Consider the following 21,127-nt stretch of genomic DNA (forward strand, 5'->3'; position numbering starts at 1 on the left):
GTGATTTAATATAATTGTCAATATTGCGGGAACCTACAAGGTCGCACACATAAGGACAAATTGATGAGAGATAGAATAAATAAGAAACACCGTAAGGTACGGTATACTTAAGAGAATTATGAAACACCGTAAGGTACGGTGCGGTTAAGTGAAATATGGAATATCATATAATATACCAATAGTTAATAATATTATTTTATAATAGTTATAAAATATAATAATAATAAAATATATTTATTATAATAATAGTTATTATAATAATATTATTATTATTATCTGATGCATTTAAGTTGGATTTTTTAGCTTGCAGTCTACACAGTGGTTCTATAAATACAACCCTTGTGCATAAGCTTTGATACTTGATGAAAATTAGGTTTGTGAAACCCTGGCCGTATTTCTCTCTTATTCTCTCTCACTCAAAGCCTTCATTCATAACAGCTAGCACTGAGACTGAACGTTGTCTATTCGTGTGGACTGAGTAGCGGCGTTGTTCTTCATTAACGCTCGTGATCAATCCTCCGGTTTTTGCATCAAAGATTTTAATCTCCACAAGAGGTAACTATTTCTATCACTGATCATGTTCATTCGTAAGGATCAACTAAAGGAATTTCTTTTTGTTTTTCGCTGCATATTGTATCGTAATTTTCCTTCATAAAGCATATACTTAAAGATGGTCATAATTAAGGGGTAAACATTGTTGACATGTAGGTGGAAGGTAAACCACTAAAGGAAGCCCTCGTGGATAAATACATGGCCACTTTAGACCAAGTAGACACGAATGACACTAGGAAAGGCTGTCGGGTCAAGTGATGGTTGTGAAGATATCAAACCTTGTTTTATTTAGTTCAGAGTAGCTTCATTTACTATTTAGCTTTACTTGAGCGATTTACAATCTTTGCGAATTTTAATGATCATTTGATGATATTCTTTTGTTCGTAGGGGCACTCTTTTTCTTGTGTTGCCAAGGTGGCACTGGGTTTTTTAACATGGCCCGTCACTTCATTATATTTGGACTGTATTTTATTTATTTACAAGGAATTAAAGAGCAAAATGATCTTATCTATATTTCCCATCAAGGAAATTATATGTGTTAGATCCTTATATGGGAATCCTTGTTATCCTTTAAAGTTATCAAACATGTTGTATCCTTACCAAGGAATTATTGTCGTCCCTCGAGGTGATTACATACATTGGATACTCAGAAGGAGTCTTTGTCGCCCCTCATGATGATCGTAAATGATAGATCCTTATATGGGAATCATTGTCGCCCTTTAAGGCTAATAAACATACTATATCCTCATAGAGGAGTCATTATCGCCCCTCGAGACGATTGCATATATTGAATACTCAAGAAGGAATATTTGTCACCTCTCGTGACAATCGTAAATGTTGGATCCCTACATGGGAACTCTTATCACCCTTGGAGGTTATTAAACATAAGAAGGAATCTTTGTCGCCTCTCGTGACAATCATAAATGTTGGATCCCTACATGGGAACTCTTATCACCCTTGGAGGTTATTAAACATGTTGGATCCTCATGGAGGAGTCCTTGCCTCCTCTCGAGGCGATTATATACATTCAATTCTCATGAAGGACTTTATTGGCCCTCGTGACAAACATAAATATTGGATCCTTATGAGGGAATCCTTGCCATCCTTAGGGAGATGTTGTTAATTCAAGAGAAGTCTGCATTCCCAAAAATGAAAGCTAAAACAACATAATAAAGTAATCCACAGAGATAAATTAGAAGTATTATTGCGTCAACAACAAAAGTAAGTTTTACAATTACCTTATTCACATAGACCGACAATTTTAAATACAGAGTAGCAGTGATTTATTAGCTTAAGAAAGAAAATGGCTTTATGTTTGTTGTGATGTGGAAATGTAAATAACAGAAAATAAATAACATAAAGTAAATTTGGAGATGCCACTGTTAATAGTGAGAATGCTTTCTAAGGGTGGTTTTTATCAATATATTTCTTATATTTTCCATATGATCGCTTCCAACTCCTCATATCTTCGTGGGTCTTGTTTCAGAAAAAAATATAAATAACCATCTTTAAAAAAAAATTAAAAAAACACATTTTCCATAAAATTTACCTAGATAACCAGATTTGCGGGGAGCCCTACACATAGGCGCCAATCCCTCGTGGTGCCATAGTGCAAATTTTTTTGTGTTGGCGTCACCCCAGGTGGCACATAAGTAAAAGCCTAATTAGGGGTTTAGGGTGGGGTGGCGCCTATGTACAAATTTTGTACATAGGATCCATATGGGATGGCTATTAAATGTTAGGATTTTTCCTATAAATATACCCCCGATATCCCCATCCACCCTTCATTTTTCACACATTTTCTCCACTATTTTCTCACATTCTCTCTGATTTTTTTGTCATGGCAGTCTTGCTGATTTTTAAGAGAGATGGACATGTTTGTTTCTTAGTTGTGAAACCTCAAATTAAAATGAAGAGGTCGTTAATGCGCTGGTTAGACAGAGAGTACAAAGTTGGTGAAAGCTTCCGAAGAATTCAGAGGCTGAGAACGAGCACGTCAATTATCACAGGAGAAACAAAATATTGGTGGGATGAAGTTAAGAATGACATTGATGTTTGTGTCATGATGCATGGATCAGAAGATATTATTTTAACGGTTGTGATATCCTTAAAATGTTGTTGTATCAATGATGTTATTTATTATTTGTGTTGTTGTTTCAGTGTTGTTTGTGTTGTTATTATTTATGTGTTGTTTGTGTTGTTATTTCAGTGTTGTTTGTGTTTGTTTAGTTGTAATAAATATGTTTCACGAATAAATAAATTCCAGTTGATTTCCATAAAAGATATTACAAATAGGACATACAATTATTGATTGGTGAGAGTTGTTCCATGATTAGGACAATTATTTCTATTGTGTCCGACCTGACGACATATGCTATACTTTATTTCCATTTTTTCACGAGCATCCATATCGGTTCTAATACGTGTGTTGTTGGGCCAACCCTTTTTGTTGTTATAGGTTCTGAGTCTGTTCAAATATCAAGTTGTTCTACTCATTTTAGGAGGAGAAAGATGCACTGTTAATGTGCCTTGGAATCACCACTCGTAACTGCGTGGACATCTCAAAATACAAGGCGGAGATTTTGTGAATGTGGGTTTCACAAGGTACATTTAAAACCTAATTTTTAATTTGCATATAGCAGAACTGATAACATATTGGTACTTTTTAGGTTGTACAAGGTACCTTTTTGATACATATTGGTACATAGCAGAACTGATAATATACATATTGGTACATAGCAGGACTTTATAACATTTTATAACATATAGCAGGACTAAACTAGAATAGCATACATATTGGCTGAGCTACACGCGCACACACACACACACACACACACACACAGACATATATATATATATATATATATATATATATATATATATATATATATATATATATATATATATATATATATATATATAGCTGGACTAAACTAGAATAGAATACATATTGGTACATACATATTATGCTAAACTAAACTAGAATTTTTTCAAAAGGAAATCAAGCTTTTGGGCTACGTATTCGTATATTATGCCGCCATCTAATGGACCGAGACTATGGCCTGCAACTAATGGAGAAATGATTAATCCACCAGTTATGAAAAGAGCTCCCAGTATACCTAAGAAGAAAAGAAACAAGGCTAATGATGAACCAACTTCCAACAATGTACTACCAAGGAATTTGACCACTGTTAAGTGTAAAAGTTGCGGGAAATTAAGACACAACTCAAGAACTTGCAAAGGGAAAATAATAGTGGATCGACAATTAGCAAAATATACTAACAAGGCTAAGAAGCAAAGGAATCACCGACTGTGTTGACACAAGGATCACAAATGCCACAAACTCAAGAGACTAATTGATGGAACATGTAGTAAAATGTTGTTTTTTGTTGAAATAACTTTTTGTGTAATGGATCACATTTTTATTGTGAAACCAATTTTAGTGTAATGGTGAAACTACTTTTTTGTACCTAATTATGTTAACGTGAGTTAACAAGTAATGATAGAAACAAAATATGATAGTTTCATAACATTGCATTATATTCAACCTAACTTCAACATAACATTGCATTTCAATTTGACAGAAACATTACATTACATCAATACCTAACTATTATACATAATTCCAATTTTACAGTAACATTACATTCAATTTTAACATACCTCAATAAAGTAATTTGAACATAATTTGACAGTAACATTACTTTCAATTTTAACATAATTTTATTACATGATTTCAAATTGGCAGAAACATTACATTACATTACATTAATACCTAAATTGAACATAATTCCAATTTGAAAGTAACATTACATTCAATTTTAACATAACTTAATAGAGTAATTTGACACTAACATTACATCAAAACCTCATTACAATGATAGTACCATTACATTAATACCTAATTTCACTGGTGATTACAACAAAATTCCATAATCCAATCAAGTTTGTTTCGATCAATATGATGATCAAAACCTAAGAAAAAATAATAAAATAACCAAAATCTTCATCTTTTTTTTAGGTCATCTTCAATCTTCTAAGTTGAACCATCCTTCTTCTTTTTAAATTATTAACCTTCTTCAATAGTGAGTTAATCACTTGTTGTAAACGGTCTGGAATTTGTTCATCATACCAGTTGAAAAAGGAATATTCTTTCCTTCTTTGTAGTTGAATAATACAAACAGTATGGTGGAAGTAACATATTGTAGCAACCTGCCCTAAAAATTAATATTTTTTAGAGTCGCCACCTATTCTACCAGGGCGAATAGGAAATCCTACGCAGTTAAGAGATCTGAGTAAGATTATTATAATCAGGTCGAGGGAAGGTGTTAGGCACCCTCAACCCTTTCCTAAGGTTTGATCTAAGATGAAGGTTTATGGCAAAATTATAGATGTTAACAGCTAAGGAAATGAGAAGGGTGAAAAGTGAGATTTGAACTGAATGGAGGTTTTAGGGAAGGGGACTCGCCTTGGTTATCCAAGTGCCTACGTATCTCCTTATGGAGAATCAGAGTCAACGTAGTTCGACCACAGGGTTGTACGCCTTAGAATTGAAATTTGATTTGATATGGTTGAGAGTTGTCTGAAAGGCTTTTTGAGTGGCCTATCGTAGTTTTGAATTTGATTTGAAGATGAAAAAGTTTTGAGGTTTGGCATACAACCCTAATTTGATATGTCACCGTTAGATGCGATGATCAATAGATTTGATCATTATAGCTAACGGATTACGGGGTATTGCTGGTTACTCTGATCGATAGATTCGATCGTCGCGGGCAGCAAATAAAAAGTGCTTTAAATATTATATATTTTTTTATCTCTCGTCTAATGCGACTAATAGATTTAGTCGGGTCGAGAAGAGAATTAAGTAAAGGATTAATTAAATTATTATTAACAAATAAATTAAATTATTCAAAATTATTTCTCGTCTAATGCGACTAATAGGTATAGTCGGTTCGGGGAGAAAATTAGTTTGAATTACCAAAAAAGAATAATTAAACAATTAACCTTTTTACAAAATCAATTAATTAAAATTTATTTTTTTAATTCTGCAGGGGGGTGTATTCTATGTTCAGGGTAGGGATTTGAGGGGTGTAAATAAGAACTGGGTTAGGTCCATTAAGGTTTTGGTCCGTTAGGTTAGGTGTGGTGAGGGTGCATAGGTCCTATTGTACGTTTCAAGTTTGTATCCATCGGTCTGGATCTGATGGCCTCAGATCAAGATCAAGATGATCTAACGGTCTGCATGTTGTAGCATTCTAGAGCGCACGCTAAGGAGATGGCATGAGATCATAATCTCATCGCCTGCCAAGTGGCTATTGCGAAGCCACTTGGCGTTGATCCGACGCCAGCAAGGGGTTAAACCAACAAAACCCCAGATTTTCTTTTTATTCTTCCGATCTCTCTCTCTCTCTCTCTCTCTTGTTTTTTCCTCTCTTCTGTTCTTGACACAAACCCAGAAACCCACCGCCGAGCACCCTAACCCACCCTTAAAACCACCGTGACCCACCCTAGCCACGCCGTGAAACCCAGAAAAACCGGATGAAGATCATACGATCTTCATCGTCCTCACAACCCAACCTTTAATTGTACCCAGTGACCACCCTATAGCCGCTGTGAACCCCAGAAACCGATGAAGATTCCAATGAATCTTCATCATCCCCACCCCAGAACCTCCATACTTAAACCCAGATCCCTTCATAATCCATGAACCCTAACCCTAACCCTTTAAATACAAGAACCCTAAGAACAAAATTTCCATAAACCAAAACAAGAACATGCAAAATCGTTTCAAACCTAAGCTAAGTTTTGGTATCTCACCTTTTGTTCTTGAATTCAGGATCGTGTAAGCTCCCCCTCGCTCTAATCTTCTTCTCCTTTCTCTATTTGCAGGTACCGGATCGAAGTTCAAGCGGCGGCGCTTAGGGTTCGTTCGCGGCGGCGTTTATGGCTTTTCCTTCTTCCGATTTCCAACCCTTTCTACTGTTTCTCTCTTTTTTCTTTTATAGGCTTAGGGTTAAATTGATTAGGAAATTTTAGATTGATTCAATTAGGTTAGTTTGATTCGATTCAGATTTGTTTGTAATTTGTTAATGTTTGATTTAAATAAAATCTTTTATTTCATTTAAGTTTGATTGTTGTTTGATTCCGGATTTGTTAAGTTTGAGATTCAATCCATGGGCCTGGGCGAAGATTGAAGCTAGGGTTTGGTTGGTGAGGGAGCGGCGCTGCTGAAGATTGAAGATGATGAACAGGACTCGGGTCAGGTTGACCCGGTCCAGCACTTTAGTTCACCCATTGATCCATTCACCGATCCATGGCCCATTTACTCTTGTTTGTTTTTTCTTGGCCCAAACGAACAACATCAACAATCCACAACCAAAAAAAACCTAATAATTTTATTTTACTTATTTAATTATTTAATTAATTAATCAGTAGAATGAACTTAATTAGCTAATAATATACCCCTAATAAAACCCAATGATAATACTAATTAATAATATCCTAATAATTAACAATGATATATTATTAATTCTAACAATAACTTTATAGTTAGTAAGTAATAAATAAAAAAATAATAAAATGATTAAATGAAACAAATGGGCCCAAAATGAATTGGACCTCAAATATTTGTTACTCACACCTCCACTTATTTTGAACCAATTTATACGAGAATTTTATAAGAGAGCGAGTTTAATAATAGGTATATTAAAACCCTATGGCTCTTAATTTTTAACGCCCTTAATAAATTAAAAGGTGTGAATTATAACGGGTAAATTTTGGGGTATGACACATATTAACCATACATTTGTGACTTTAGAAGCTAAATATACAAACAAAAAATTAGGTTTTAAATGTACCTTGTACAACACACATCCATAGAACCTCCGTCCTGGATTTTGAGATGTCCACGCAGTTACGAGTGGTGATTCCAAGCCACAGTAACAATGCATCTTTCTCCTCCTAGAATGAGTAGAACAACTTGATATTTGAACATACTCAGAATCCATAACAGTTTGAATCACAGACAATGATTTGAAGCAAAGAAAATGGATGAAGATTAGGGATGGCAGACAGACCCAAACTCACGGGACCCACCCACATCCGAACCCGAGTCAACAGGTGAAAACTCGATTTGACTGGGATCGGGTGCCACCCGATATTTCGAGTGTGGGTTTGGGTAATGTGAAACCCGCACCCGAAACCACACCCGCTTAGACCTGAAATTACATAAGTGCCTCTAAATATATATAAGTGTAACAAACTTGATGGAAAGTTTTACAGTTTAATTTAAATTTCAATGATAATGGAAAATTGTAATGTTTATGTTGGAAACTTGTAGTATAATTGATGGAAAATTGTAACGTTGTTGTTGAAAAGTTGTAGGAAAATTGATGGAAAATTTCAATGTTGCTCTTATATTTTATGTGTTTTGTTGCAGGTTGGGATTCAGGTGAAAAAACCTGAATCCAACGAGTGTGGGTGTGAGTGTTATTTTGTAACCCGAATAACCTTTGGGTTTGGGTTCGAATTCGAGTGGTGATTTCGGGTGCGGATTTGAGTGTGTGAAACCCGCATCGACCCTGCCCGTTGTCATCCCTAATGAAGATTTGAGATGAAGAGAAGGACGAAGATTTGAAACGAAGAGAAGGTGAAGAGCTTGGAACGAAGATGAACATAAGATTTACCTATAACTGTGATTTTAACAATGAGCTTGAACTACGACTACAAATATTCCGCCCTTTATTTTTAAATATTATATTAAAATTAATAAATTATTTTTTGTTATTTATAAACGAGTTGAAATTAAATAATATGATACATATTAAAAAAAGTTGACACATAAGCGTTTTTTAGTCAAAAACTGGGATGGATGACCAAAACAGTTTAAAAATAAAACAGAGAGACTAAAATTATAAGTGTAATTTAACCTTAAAAAAATGAGAAAATCTAAATCCACCCCTTGAATCTCTTAGCCACTTGGCAAAATTTCAATTTTGCTTCTGCTTCCATAGATGCACTTCCGGAAGCACATTTTTTTCAAAAATTTTTTTTCTTTCCGTAGGTATATCTACATAACGTGTTTAGACAGAGTGTTCCGTAGATGCATCTACAGAACAGTCAGCTAAAATTTTAAATTACATACATTTGACTCCAAAACTCAATTTTTATAACAATGGAAAACCCAATTACAGTAATGCCATTTAAACACAATAGTATATAGTACACCAAAAAAACACAATGTATAAATCGTCGAGAAATAATATCGAATACATATATAAAACCTCGTGCATAAATGAAATCAAAATACATATATCAAATAAATCACAAACATCACTACTGTGTGTGCCGGACATCATCATGTGCCTCTCCGCTGCCTCTGGCCCCGCCTCTGCCTCTACGTCCACCGCACCGTCTGTTGACTACTTTGCCTTTACCGTCGAGTGCCCCACCTGTCTTGGAACAGTTTCTATGGTACAAAAATGCCTCCTCTGCCACCCTAATGATACCCTCCATAAAACGCAGGCCAGCAGACCCCTCAGGGAACAAACCATCGACAATGCTTGCCCGCGCCATGTCAGCAATCTCACGACACCGAGGAAGAACATCCTGAGTGTGGTCCATATGAGCCTATTGAGCCCGCATAATCTCCTTGTGGGCTAGTTTGGGCGGTGATCCAGGTGCAGTGGGAAGCATGTATGAGTGCGACACTCAGTAGTACCAGGTGATGTACTCGCAGTTCCAGTCCCTCTCTGATGTGGTCTCCCGAGCCTCGCCTGCCTTCTGACCATGGCAATAGGAGCAGAGTCAGAAGGCAGGCGAGGTATGATCTGCTAGTAGCCGAACTGACGCATGACACGCTCTGAAAGATAACGAACAATGATGGTCGAACTGGCAACCAACCATCCAGAATATAGTACGATCTCATCAAGTAGATCTGTCTCACGGTGATCAGCACAGCAGTTGAAGTGGATGTCCTCAGCAGCCATGCAGTCAAGACAGCGCATGTAAGGATCCGACACCTGGTTCCCTATGAGGTGGGTGAAGGCTCTGACATGCGGCATATCCTCAGTGTAACCCGACACCTTTCCACAACCAATAATATTAGGGAAGTGTTGTAGTATCCAAGCATGGAAAAAAATGGTGATCAAACATACTATCACAAACATATAATAAACTTTGAGAAAGTGTATAAGGATATAAGACCATTACCACTAAGAGGGTACAACTTCCAGCCACAATCCTCGCCTTCCATAGGCATCCCTCTTCGAGTTGGTGGGAGGTATACGCTAGTGTAGCCGCTCCCTAGTTGTACTCATGGACACATGTGAGATCCGATAAATATGTCAGGTAAGCGACGTATGTGTACGTCGAGCTCGTGTCCATAAAGAGCTGAGTGCCTATCAAATATAGTAAATAAGTCCTTAGCACTCGCTCTCTGTGTATATCAGTCTCTGCCTCGTCACTAGCAGCCTGATGTGCCGCAAGAAGCTCTTCATCATATATCCGCTGCAAGGTGTGAAACCTCACGTGCGCTCCACGGGTCAACCCCTATCTCCTCAACCAGCCTCTCCATCGCTTTCTCCATCGTCAGCCTACCGTGACTAAGGAGGGTACCCCTGATAGGTAGATGCAGGAGGCATGCAATGTCGTCAAGAGTGATGGTAATCTTACCGTGAGGAAGATGAAAGGACGAGGTATCTAGATGTCACCTATCCGCAAATGCCATCAGCATCCCGTTATGAATCGTTTGGAAGCCGACCGTGCAAAGGTCCCTCAAACCAGAAGGTGCGAGTGCATCCCGAAACCTCGGCTCGTCAAGTTGCACGAGAGCAGCAATCTTTCGCCTGGGTTGTAGATCCTCTAAGGATCCCTCTCCTGAAATTTTTCAAAAAAACACTGTTATCTTCAAGCAAAGTCATAAACTGAATAAAAAAAGTAATAAACAAAGAAAGTTTACCTCCCTTTCCTAGATATGCTTAGCCGAATGATTTGCATACCCTGTCAGTAGGTGTCAGTAGGGACACATCTATAGGACCCCGGGTACCAGACAGGCTCCGACACCAAATCATCCCGGCGTAGCTCAGTAGATGGCACCGAATATCATGTAACACCTGTCACTGGCACAGACACAGATGTAGAGGAACTTCCCCGTCGACGTCTGCGGGCGACAGGCATCTGTGAGGAACCCTCCGCATCATCCCGAGGCCTCCGTGATGCAGTAGTATATGAAGTAGTCCTCTCAACTAAAACAGACAGAGAAGGCCTGTCAACTAGAACAGATGGAGACAAACTGGTTGGAACAGGTGTAATAGGTACATCAGCTGAAACAACAGCTCCATCCTTCACCTGTGATACTACACGCATCCGTTCATGCCGCACAGATGCATTCTTTGCAGTCCCCCCATATATAACTTTGTCTGAATGGTCGGCCATAATGTCTGTATTGTGATTTAATAAAATCGAGTTAGTTACGTAGTTATAATAAGACAAATAAAGAAAAAATATCAGAATAGAATCTTCCGTAGATGCATCTACGGGAGTATCTTACATTTCAAAAAATGAGTTTCTTCCGATATGTGCATCTACGGAATGACCCAACGTTCTCCTCTTCCATAGATGCATCTACAGAAGGTTCTGAAACCTCCAAAACGCCACAATGGCGTCTGGTCACTGTTGCAGAGGGTTAAAACACCCTTTTTAATGGATTGATCGTCCATTTTACACTTGAAACAGGACCTACATTATCGCTTAACCATATTTCTTACACCACTCAATAATTTCTACACCTAAATATCGAATTCAATCTCTATTACAAAAACTCTAAAATAACTCGAAAATGTCGAAAACTTATCGATTAAATGGAGTTTGAAACTTGTTGGAATGTGTTGGTAGTTGATCTTGACGTTATCGGCCGAACTCGAGAGGAAGAAAACAACTTCGGTGGAAGTTTGATTTTTGAGGTTGAGAGAGTTTGATAATTTGTAAATGAGAAAGTGAAGAATAGGGGAAATGAAGAGTCTGGCGCAAATATAACATCAAATGTTTACGTAGATGCATCTATAAAAGCTTCCGTATGTCCATCTACAAAACAAAACAACGTTAAACAAAAAAATACTTCCGGAAGTACATCTATGAAAGCAGGACGACATTTTAGACAAATCACATGGTGTGTGAGATATCCAAAAGATGTGGTAAGAGGTTAAAAAAAAAACTAATCATAAGTGAGAAATGATAATAGTATATTATTCATTCCCCTTCTAAACTTGCATCATATTCAACCAACACCAATTTTCTTGAACATTGTCGAAAGCAGGAAAAGGCATACTTTTGTTGTTATTATGGATAAAACATAGATATTTAGAGAGGCAGACGTTGACGCGCGATTAACTCGTGCCAAAACGTTCCTGCGTTCTGTCGCACGCAACTCTCACACGCACGCTTCCTTCAATTTTCTATATTATTTCTATTACAATTCTACATGAATCAACACTTGTTCTTCCCATTTCTCATTCTGGTAATTATTTTCTCTCTCTCTTTCCATGTCTTCAATTTTAATCATTCTAAGTGCTTGTTTATACTTTTCTGATCGTAACGTTCCTCAATTTGGATTTGAATTTCGCCAACTGTTTGCTTTTATTTCTCACCAAGTTTCAAAATGTTATTGATGGGTCTTGTGTGAATATTTGCTGATAAATACATTTTTTTTTATTTGTCTATCATAGGTTTGATCAATGGCACTGTGTAGAACTGGGCCATACCCAATTATGGAGAGTAATAGCCTAGCTTATTCGCATAGAAATTTGTTTGTTTTACCCGTTCCTCTGCATTTCGCTAGACATAGACAATCATCTAATGAAGGCAAGAGAAAGCACAAAGGAGTATGCAGTTCATCATTACATGGAGCTGCATCTCCTTCTTCCATGGAATCACATGAAGAGGATCTCAGCGCCTTTTCCGTTTGCTTGGAGGAGGAAACTGATCATGTTGTGAGGTTCAAAATGTCGGATTTTAAGGTTTTAGATCATGTTAGCATTGGCCTCGGTGGAAGGGTATGAAATCTAAATAACTTTACAATGTGACATGACTGGATTAGTTTTTTCAATGCTGGTTTTCTCATTGATTAAGTTTTGTTATAGGCAGATGAGGTGGTTTTTGAAGGGGAGGTGAAGGATAGTGGTAGGTAAGATATTTCTTTGTTTGGTTCAGGTTATATGATTAGTTTTGATCACAGTATTTATTTGTTTTATGATCTTATCCTCTGCAGCCCTTTGTATAACACACGAGTCATACTTAGACAGCTTTATAGTACCCAAGCTCAGCGTCGAGGAAAACGAGCAATAGAGGTATGTTGACCTTGTAGCATCTCAATTTTGTTTAGTTCATGTCTGTTCACAATTTTTGTCGGCATCTTTTAGGTGTTGAAGAAGCTGGTTCGCCGTAAACTTTTATATCATTCTTACTCAATGCAAGTTCTTGGGTATATCTCTTTGCCTGCAAGTGATGATAGTGGTTCATTCATCCTAGTACATGGGGTAGGTCTTAATCTAAATAACTTTCACTATTTTAATTCTTTTATATATGTTTGATTATTTCTTGTTCTGAATCTTTTGTCTACTTGAGTCTTTCTGCCCCTTTGCATGAAAAAGCAACTAATGTTCTTTTTGCTTCAATTCTTTTTCCTGTCAGTATCATGGTAGTTTTTCTTTGAGACACTGGCTTCAACAGTCAGATTGGCTTCAAACTTTAGAGGCCACTCTTGCATTGGACGAAGAGTCTGTTAGGAAGGTAGGAGAAGACACAACTGGAGGTCCTGCAATTTCTAGGCAATTGCGTCTTATTCGAATGTTGATGAGAGATCTTCTAATTGGAGTATGTTTGAAGAAATTCCAACTTTAATTTTTTCTTTTATGGAAGTTATTTTTTATCTTAAGTGCTCAAGTGCTTGCCCAGCAACAAGCGGAATCATATTTTCTATTATGGTTTATTTACTTCAGGTAAATTACCTGCATAGTCATGGTCTTGCCCATACAGAGTTGAGGCTGGAAAATGTGCATATAAGCCCAATAGATCGACATATCAAAGTAAGCACTGTCATTCTGTTGTAAATATAATCATGTCTTCTCTTCATTCATTTTTCTGTTTTTTATGTAGAGTATGGGTTACCTTTGCGGCCTGGCTGATCCTAGAGAAGGTTTTATGCATCGCCTGTGCTGTAGTCACAGAAAAACCTAGAAATTTACTTATATAGTCAGTTGGACTTGGAACATTTCTGTTGTTTTACATTATAGGAAACAAATATACTGTGATAGTTCTGGATTTGCTAAAATCGATTACCTGATACGAAATGCAAAAGACTGTATGAAGGGAAAGATAGATTGATAGGATATATGATGATGGCAGATACTTGTTGGATGATAATTTCCACCGCACTGATAATTCTTAGCTTTTAATGTGTGATCTATGGAATCCAAGTTACTATATATCAATATTTGGTGTTTCTTCATGTATGGTTAGGTCAACCTTTCCTCTCATGCTTGGCTTGACCTGAAGTGTTTACTTAACAGGTAGGTATTCTGGGAAATGCTGCTGACTTTTGCGAGGATGGTTCAAATAGTGGCTCAATGGAAAACATGGACAGGCGACAAATGATGATTGCATTTGACATGAGGTATAGCTTAGGAAATTGTCGGTGAAGTTTGCGTGCAGCTATATAATCTTTTTGATACCTGATTTTCTTTGTTGCAAAGATGTGTGGGTTTCATAATGGCAAAAATGGTAATGGGAGAACTTATGGATCCTTTGATCTTTGCAAAGTTCAAATCGTTCCTCACAAAGGTACGGCAAGTTTATCTCTTATTTAGTTTTAGCTCCTTGTTTGTTTAAAAAGTGGTTTATAGACTATGAAGGAAGTGCCTGAGGATGCCTTCTTATCTATATTATGCCTCTCATACAAACTAAAACCTAAATAATTTGTTTATTTTACCCGTTTTCTGTAAGCTGTTCATTTACGCATGTTCATTTATAGCATGACATAAACCATTATCATGAAAATTAGAAGATTCTTCTGTTGAAATAAATGGTCTTTTGAGAAAATACTAAATTAACGGTTAAATTAAATGGCCATGATCGGTAGTAGTTTACTTGGGAAACACTATTTCTAGGTCTACTGTAAGTGGACATTCACCCTCAAATTAGCTTTTTGATTACATTTCTGATATTACCATAATAAGATATTAAGTAGTAGAACTGATAATTCAAATTAAATATGGAAACAAGTCATAATATACAAGGATATATTGAAACCAAAACTAAAAAGTCAAAGATAATCAAAGTTACCCTAACAAATATGTAGATAGATGTGCCTCAAGCTTAGTGAAATAGATGATAAATCGGGTCATGCAATGATGTGAATATTCTAATGATAATTCTGGCTACATCAAACTTCAGGGGAATGATCCTTCTTGTTTGCGACAGCTTATGCTGGAAATCCTTGGTAGAAATTCTCCATATGGAAATGCTGGCTTACAAGTAAGTATACGACTACGCTTCTTCAGGCATGGTATTTTGAGTTCCATTCTTGTTTTGAGAACGTTTAATGCTTTTTTTAATGTTATTTTCTTCTAGATGCTTGATAGGAACTGGGGTGCTGGTTGGCACCTTTTATCTTTATTGCTTGCAACCAAACCTTCTGAGAGGATAAGGTATACCTTGAAGCAGTATCTACCTATTTGAAATGTGAACAATTTGTTAATTTATTCCCCTACATTGAGCTGTGATTATCTTGCAAATATGTCGAGATTTTAGAAATTAAAAACTGTAGTGTGGAAGAAGAAAATGCAGATACAAAAAAATCATAAGAGAAGCGTTCAAATTTCTTTGATATTCCACGAGGTTGATCTTTTGGAAAACATGTAACTAGTTTCTCAAACAATTTTCAAAAGACAAATTGAATTGGATTAGATATATTAGTTTGATTTGACCCAGATTGAAAAACTACTGGTGTTAACCATGTGAACTACTATACAGTTGTTTGGATGCTCTAAGGCACCCATTCCTTTGTGGGCCAAGATGGCGAGTAGTCCCATCAATGGATATTATCAGATGGGGTCTGGGTTGTACTGCAATGCGTATTAGTGAGGAGTACATTTATCGTCAGCCTCAGGTATTCATTTATCCAAGGGTGGCATCATACCTGCAATGTGTTTCTGTTACATTTTGAGTACCCGTGCTTGTATTAGGACATTTTTGTATATTTGTTGGTGTCTGATATCATCAAGTTTTTCCTTACTAAAGTTACATCTGTATATTTAAATAAATGCGATAGATATGCTATAGCATTCGACTTATGGGTATTTTCTATGTTTTAGCGCAGTAGGCTTGCCCACTTCATTGACTTGTTGGAGATGTTGAATCCTAATCCAAAGCCAAAGGTAATTCGTGAATTAACTTTTTCGTAGGTTTTTCCTGATATTGTTGCTCGTACAATGGATTTCTTTGAAAGAGTTCCATTTTTGCAATCACTAAAATAAAGTACTTACGCCCAAGAGCCTTGGATATTCTTCTCATGGTTGCTCTAGAATTAAATTGTAAAATCAATAAATCATGTAATTCTTCTATGTATCACAATTGAGTTAACTCGCGTCATGTAAAAACTTGTTTATTTGTAAACTTGGGTAGACTTGTAGCACAAAGCCACAAAGGCTCCACAAATGCACCTCTATGTGAACCCATCTGTAAAAGAGATAAGAATATTGCATTGAGTCTCAAGCCCATGGCTCCCAAGATAAAAGAAGTCACAAACTAATATATGCGATTCATGAAAAACCCATCGTTGCAAGTTCATAATAAACATGAATGGCCAATGAAAACAATCACAAAAACACGACTACTCACAATAAACGTGAATGGCCAATGAAAACAATCACAAAAACACAACTCCAGATTTTATTCCTAATGTTATGCCAACTTATTTGCCATTACTATTGTGTCCAGAATTGGCTGGAGCTGCTTCCAGGCAAATGGCGTCTATTGTACTGCACTGGGAAGCATGTTGGGCTGACTCTTCGACAACCTACAGTCCGTGTACTAGTTGGAGATTTGCATTTAACTGTTAAAAGAGAATCAATGTTGAAGTCAAACCTTTCCTTCGTCACTGACATTGGATTCAGAGTCATGATTGGTCAGGACTGGCCTCATGACAAAGCTGGTAAAAGAGGAAGAGTGCAGGTGAGCTCTTCATTCACACTAAGAGCTGGGAGACGGTTATATCTGAAGCAAGACAATATCTCTGAGAAGCTCTCCTTTGGCCCTTCCGGCAATGAGGAGGCTTTAGCTCAGAAATTTACTAGCAAGAAATGGAGAAAAATAACTCCTTTCAAGGAGTTTCCATCAAGTCTCCCTGCAGCCAAGCTTGCATCGGGTGATCTTGATGTGACAATGAATCTTGACGATCCTTTAAATCAAAACATTGATACAGCAAAAAATGTTCTTCAAGAACTAAGAACACAAATCCCCCCTGAATTATTTGATCTGTCAAAGGTTGTGTGTGGAACTTATGTGGACTCAAGGCTGCTAATTCTTCGAGGGGTTAATGGATCAGCTCTCCTATTTACAAGGTCTTTTGTGGATACTGACAGTTCTAGCTAATTGTTTTTATAGCAATTCACAAATCATCATTTGTATTTAAAATTCCATCTTATAGCTTGGTCCATTTGTCCATCTTTCCCTTTAGTTTAGTTTTATGACAGGTAGTTAAATGTAAAGTTGTAGTACTATTTTTTCAAGTAGCACTCTTTCAAGTAAATTGTCATAACATTGTGTATAGCAAAACATAACATTGTGTATAGTAAAGCATTGATTAATGATCAGAAACGCGTTTTTCAAGTTATCATTTATTCGCATCATGTATCTTTTTATCTATAATTATTTGTTTGATTTTTTTTTTCTAAAGAAGCAAAAGAAAATATAATTAAAGATAAAACTTCTAGCATAAGGCATGGTAGGAATACATACAAGAGTCATTACGGTAGAAAACCTGCCACAATCAGATCCCAATTTTAAAAACACAAACATACCCCATTTCTGAATAGAAAACATACCTGAATTCTACATAGCCAACCAACCTACCTGATACACCTAGCTCCCAATACAAGGGAGCACCCTTTACAACATAACAACTAGAACACACACTCCTACATCATCCACCTGACAGCAACCTGATTCATTCACTAGCAGCAGCAAGCAGATCAAATGTGATGGGAATAATCAAAACCGCACCCTAACATTCTAATCCAAACGAAAGAACAACCGAACAGAGTCCGAAGAATAGGACATATTGGCACCTTCTCCACACCGACACACAAGAAACCAGTAGTAGCAGAATCTCAACTGCACTAAACCGTACCCTTCTAATTCTGCAAAACAATCAACAACACCGGATAGCAGTAGCACCAGAAAAAAAGTCCACACCAAACTTTTCAAAAATCAAACTGAAACACAACAGGATCACATCAGTCAGCATACTCCTGCAAACAGATTTGGATTCATAAACCATTGAAACATGTTGAGTTTTGAATTGCTCGATTTTCTACATTATCAGTTCCAAGCGGTTTGTTTCACATCCTCGAACATTTGTGGTATAAATTATTGTTTCCTTACGCGTAACATAATCCAAATGCCAGCACTCCAAATAATCCTCACTTTCACACCATTTATTTTGCCTCTACCACTCAGACTTTCGAATTGGTCTAAGTGCACCTTGCTGATGTTTTGAAATATTGCGTTAATAACCCAACCACCAATATATCCCGTACCAAATCCTAAAAAAAAACATGACATTCGAAGAAAAGATGCGATACTATTTCAGTACCTCCATAGTCAATAACACAACTTAAATCATTTTGGTTTAGAATGCCTCTTCTAAAGAGGTTATCTTTTGAGGCAATTTTGTTCTGCAGCACTTCCCACAAAACACTGAAACTTCTATTGAATCTCTCTATGCCAAATCCTTGCAAGACTTGGATTAGACTCGATTGAGATAACCATTAACCAACATGAGGGCCTTATTATACTCCTCTTTTGCTGAATAATTATGCATTAATTTAATTAGAAGTTAATGATTTAATTTTTTAAACACAAACTTCCCATTTATAATTTCAAAACATATGGCCGACACAAATTAGTATAACCCTTAAAAAATTTATGGTGAAGTATATTCAAACTTGCATATAACATTATTCATCAACCCTAACTATTTTTGTTTTTAGCACTGTAATGCAACAGATTAAAATGCAAATAATCTCTGGTTTAAAACTGAGTGTGATTGTGATCAACAGGATAGCCTTTATAGTGAATCTTGACATGCAATGAAGAACAAATCATCTTGAACTTGAGCCTGATCCCATGATTTCTTGCACCTGCAAATCTTCAGGATCCATGATAGGGTATTTTTGGATCAAGTCATGCATCTGGGAAATAGCAGTTTTGGCCCGGGAAGAGAACGCCATCGGATCAATCTGGATGGCAGATGTCCAGATGTGGATACATCCGCTGTAGAAGCTGAGTTCTTCACCAATCTCAAAACCGACCTTAAGCCCAACCTGCTTTCCCTCCTCCTTGCCGGCAACAAAGCCGTCATTGTAGCCTTTGTCGTACCCTTCTTTCAAATGAGTCTCCTCCAAATTTACTGAAGAATCAAACGGATCATCCATCGTCACTCAATAGGTAATGCATAACCTGAGTAAGGCTGCCAAGGAGCTTTTCGCTGAAATCGATAACCTCTTGGTTGTACCACGACGATAAGGTCTCTGAACAATTGGACAATCCGGCGCGGTGGTTTGGCGGCGGCGGGTAATGTTTCCAGAGCTTGCTAGTTTGGTTAACTAAAGAAAGGGGAATGAAAAATTATTATTATCTTTTCTTTTTGTAAAGGCACGGGTTGTGGAATTGTCAATAAAAAAAATAAATTATTTACTAGTTTATTAATTTAAAAGAAAACTTATTTAAAAAAAAAAACAAAATTAATTTACTAAAATTATTTTACATCAATAATATATATTTTAATTTTTATATATTAATTAAAAAATATTATATTTTAAATTAAAAGTAATTTCAAATAAAAAATATTAGTAACATGAATACTTAAAACACTAATGAATTTTTCTCGTGTTTAAATACCATATGTTTTTTCATTTGTGAATATTAAATTTGTTTTGACATTATTTATAAAATTAATTGTTTATGTTATTATTTAATTTTATAAATATAAATTAATAATATAGTATTTAAAAATATTATTTTATTCGTATAAATGAATATTAATGACATAAATAAATATATTTTGTCCGTGTTCGAATTTATATATTGTTTAAAATATATTTATTTTGATTTTATTTAATTGTATAAAAAATATTAATCCGTGGATTCACATTCTAGTATATATACTCGTGCGTTCCTAAGAGTATTGGTATGTTATGCGCATTTGTTTTTAAAATATAAAAAAAGATAAAATAAAATTGTTTTATCAAAAAAATTTATTATTTTTTAAAATAAACATATATTTTGATTTATATATGATTGTATTAAAAGCTATATGTATGAATGTTTTTTTTTCTAAAACTAACTCGTTGTATTTCGTGCCACTTTAAAAATAAAATAAAATCAAAATTATTTAAACAAAAATTTGAAATTAATTATATTTTACACTTTCATATTTTTAATGATGTTTTAAAAAAATAATATTGTTTTTACAAATAAAACAATTATCTTATGCATCATTTATTTAATTTAACATATATCATAGTATATACACCCTTAGCTAATTAAAAAAACAATATTTTTCCAGTAAATTTCTAAAGTGTTTGACTAAAAATGGATTATTAAAATGACACGTATTTTTTTCTATATTTTATTCAATAGTTCATTTTTCTGTAAATCTAACAAATCACATATATTTTTCATGGTGTAAATAATGCTAATGTTCTTTCTATACATACAATGGTTGTAGAATCAAATATTATTCATAGAAAAGAAATTTTATTTCAATTTAAACGAAAATGTAATCACTATTACACACAAGTTTAAGCTTAAAAAGTAAGTACTCAAATTTTCGCTATATTGTTCAAAAAGTTATGATACAAACAACAACACAATACCATTCTTTCTCCTTCTTCATCGATTGTTCAAGATTCTTTAGTCTTTATCTTTCAAACGATTTCTTTCTGCATTTCTGTTTCTTCTCTGCTATGGATCACCAGAACTATGCTGATTTTGCGACGAACTCTGCGAATCCTTACTATCTTCTTCTAAATGAAAGTCCAGCTTTGATTCTTGTTGCTCAGCCATTAGACAATAAGAACTACCATACATGGTCCCGATCAACGCACATTGCATCGATTTCGAAAAACAAAGAGAAATTCATCGATGGATCGTTTCCTAAACCCTTCGCTTCTGATCCTCTTTATGCCCAATGGCTTCAATGTAACACCATGGTATTTTCTTGGATTCAACGATCGGATTTTGAATCAATTGTGAAATCGACGTTGTGGATTGACACTGCTTCATGCGTTTGGAAGAA

The 21,127-nt window shown here is 35.7% G+C and overlaps 2 protein-coding genes across 2 annotated transcripts; one reads left to right on the top strand and one right to left on the bottom strand.

Annotated features, from left to right (window-relative positions):
• The first annotated feature begins 11,850 nt into the window (after positions 1-11,850).
• On the top strand, positions 11,851-17,339 carry LOC131622599 (probable plastid-lipid-associated protein 14, chloroplastic). Its single transcript, XM_058893644.1, has 14 exons — positions 11,851-12,067; positions 12,276-12,602; positions 12,690-12,733; positions 12,818-12,896; positions 12,969-13,085; positions 13,240-13,422; positions 13,548-13,634; positions 14,118-14,221; positions 14,301-14,388; positions 15,001-15,081; positions 15,178-15,254; positions 15,580-15,715; positions 15,921-15,983; positions 16,546-17,339. Exons 2-14 carry the CDS (start codon positions 12,285-12,287, stop codon positions 17,197-17,199), a joined length of 2,031 nt encoding a protein of 676 aa, XP_058749627.1. The 5' UTR covers positions 11,851-12,067; positions 12,276-12,284; the 3' UTR covers positions 17,200-17,339.
• Positions 17,340-18,929: 1,590 nt separating this feature from the next.
• LOC131622615 (uncharacterized) lies at positions 18,930-19,262 on the bottom strand. Its single transcript, XM_058893660.1, has one exon. The coding sequence runs from the start codon at positions 19,260-19,262 to the stop codon at positions 18,930-18,932; it is 333 nt and encodes a 110-aa protein (XP_058749643.1).
• Positions 19,263-21,127: the final 1,865 nt, after the last annotated feature.

The sequence above is a fragment of the Vicia villosa genome, unplaced genomic scaffold (assembly GCF_029867415.1).
Source record: "Vicia villosa cultivar HV-30 ecotype Madison, WI unplaced genomic scaffold, Vvil1.0 ctg.000032F_1_1_3, whole genome shotgun sequence".
Lineage (NCBI taxonomy): Eukaryota > Viridiplantae > Streptophyta > Magnoliopsida > Fabales > Fabaceae > Vicia > Vicia villosa.

Excerpts from the sequence above, each read along its gene's own strand:
- LOC131622599 (XM_058893644.1), top strand. The coding sequence starts at position 12,285 with ATGGCACTGTGTAGAACTGGGCCATACCCAATTATGGAGAGTAATAGC. Across the intron at positions 13,423-13,547 it reads TGAGAGATCTTCTAATTGGA|GTAAATTACCTGCATAGTCA; the intron begins GTATGTTTGAAG and ends TATTTACTTCAG. Across the intron at positions 13,635-14,117 it reads CAATAGATCGACATATCAAA|GTAGGTATTCTGGGAAATGC; the intron begins GTAAGCACTGTC and ends TTTACTTAACAG.
- LOC131622615 (XM_058893660.1), bottom strand. The coding sequence starts at position 19,262 with ATGGATGATCCGTTTGATTCTTCAGTAAATTTGGAGGAGACTCATTTG.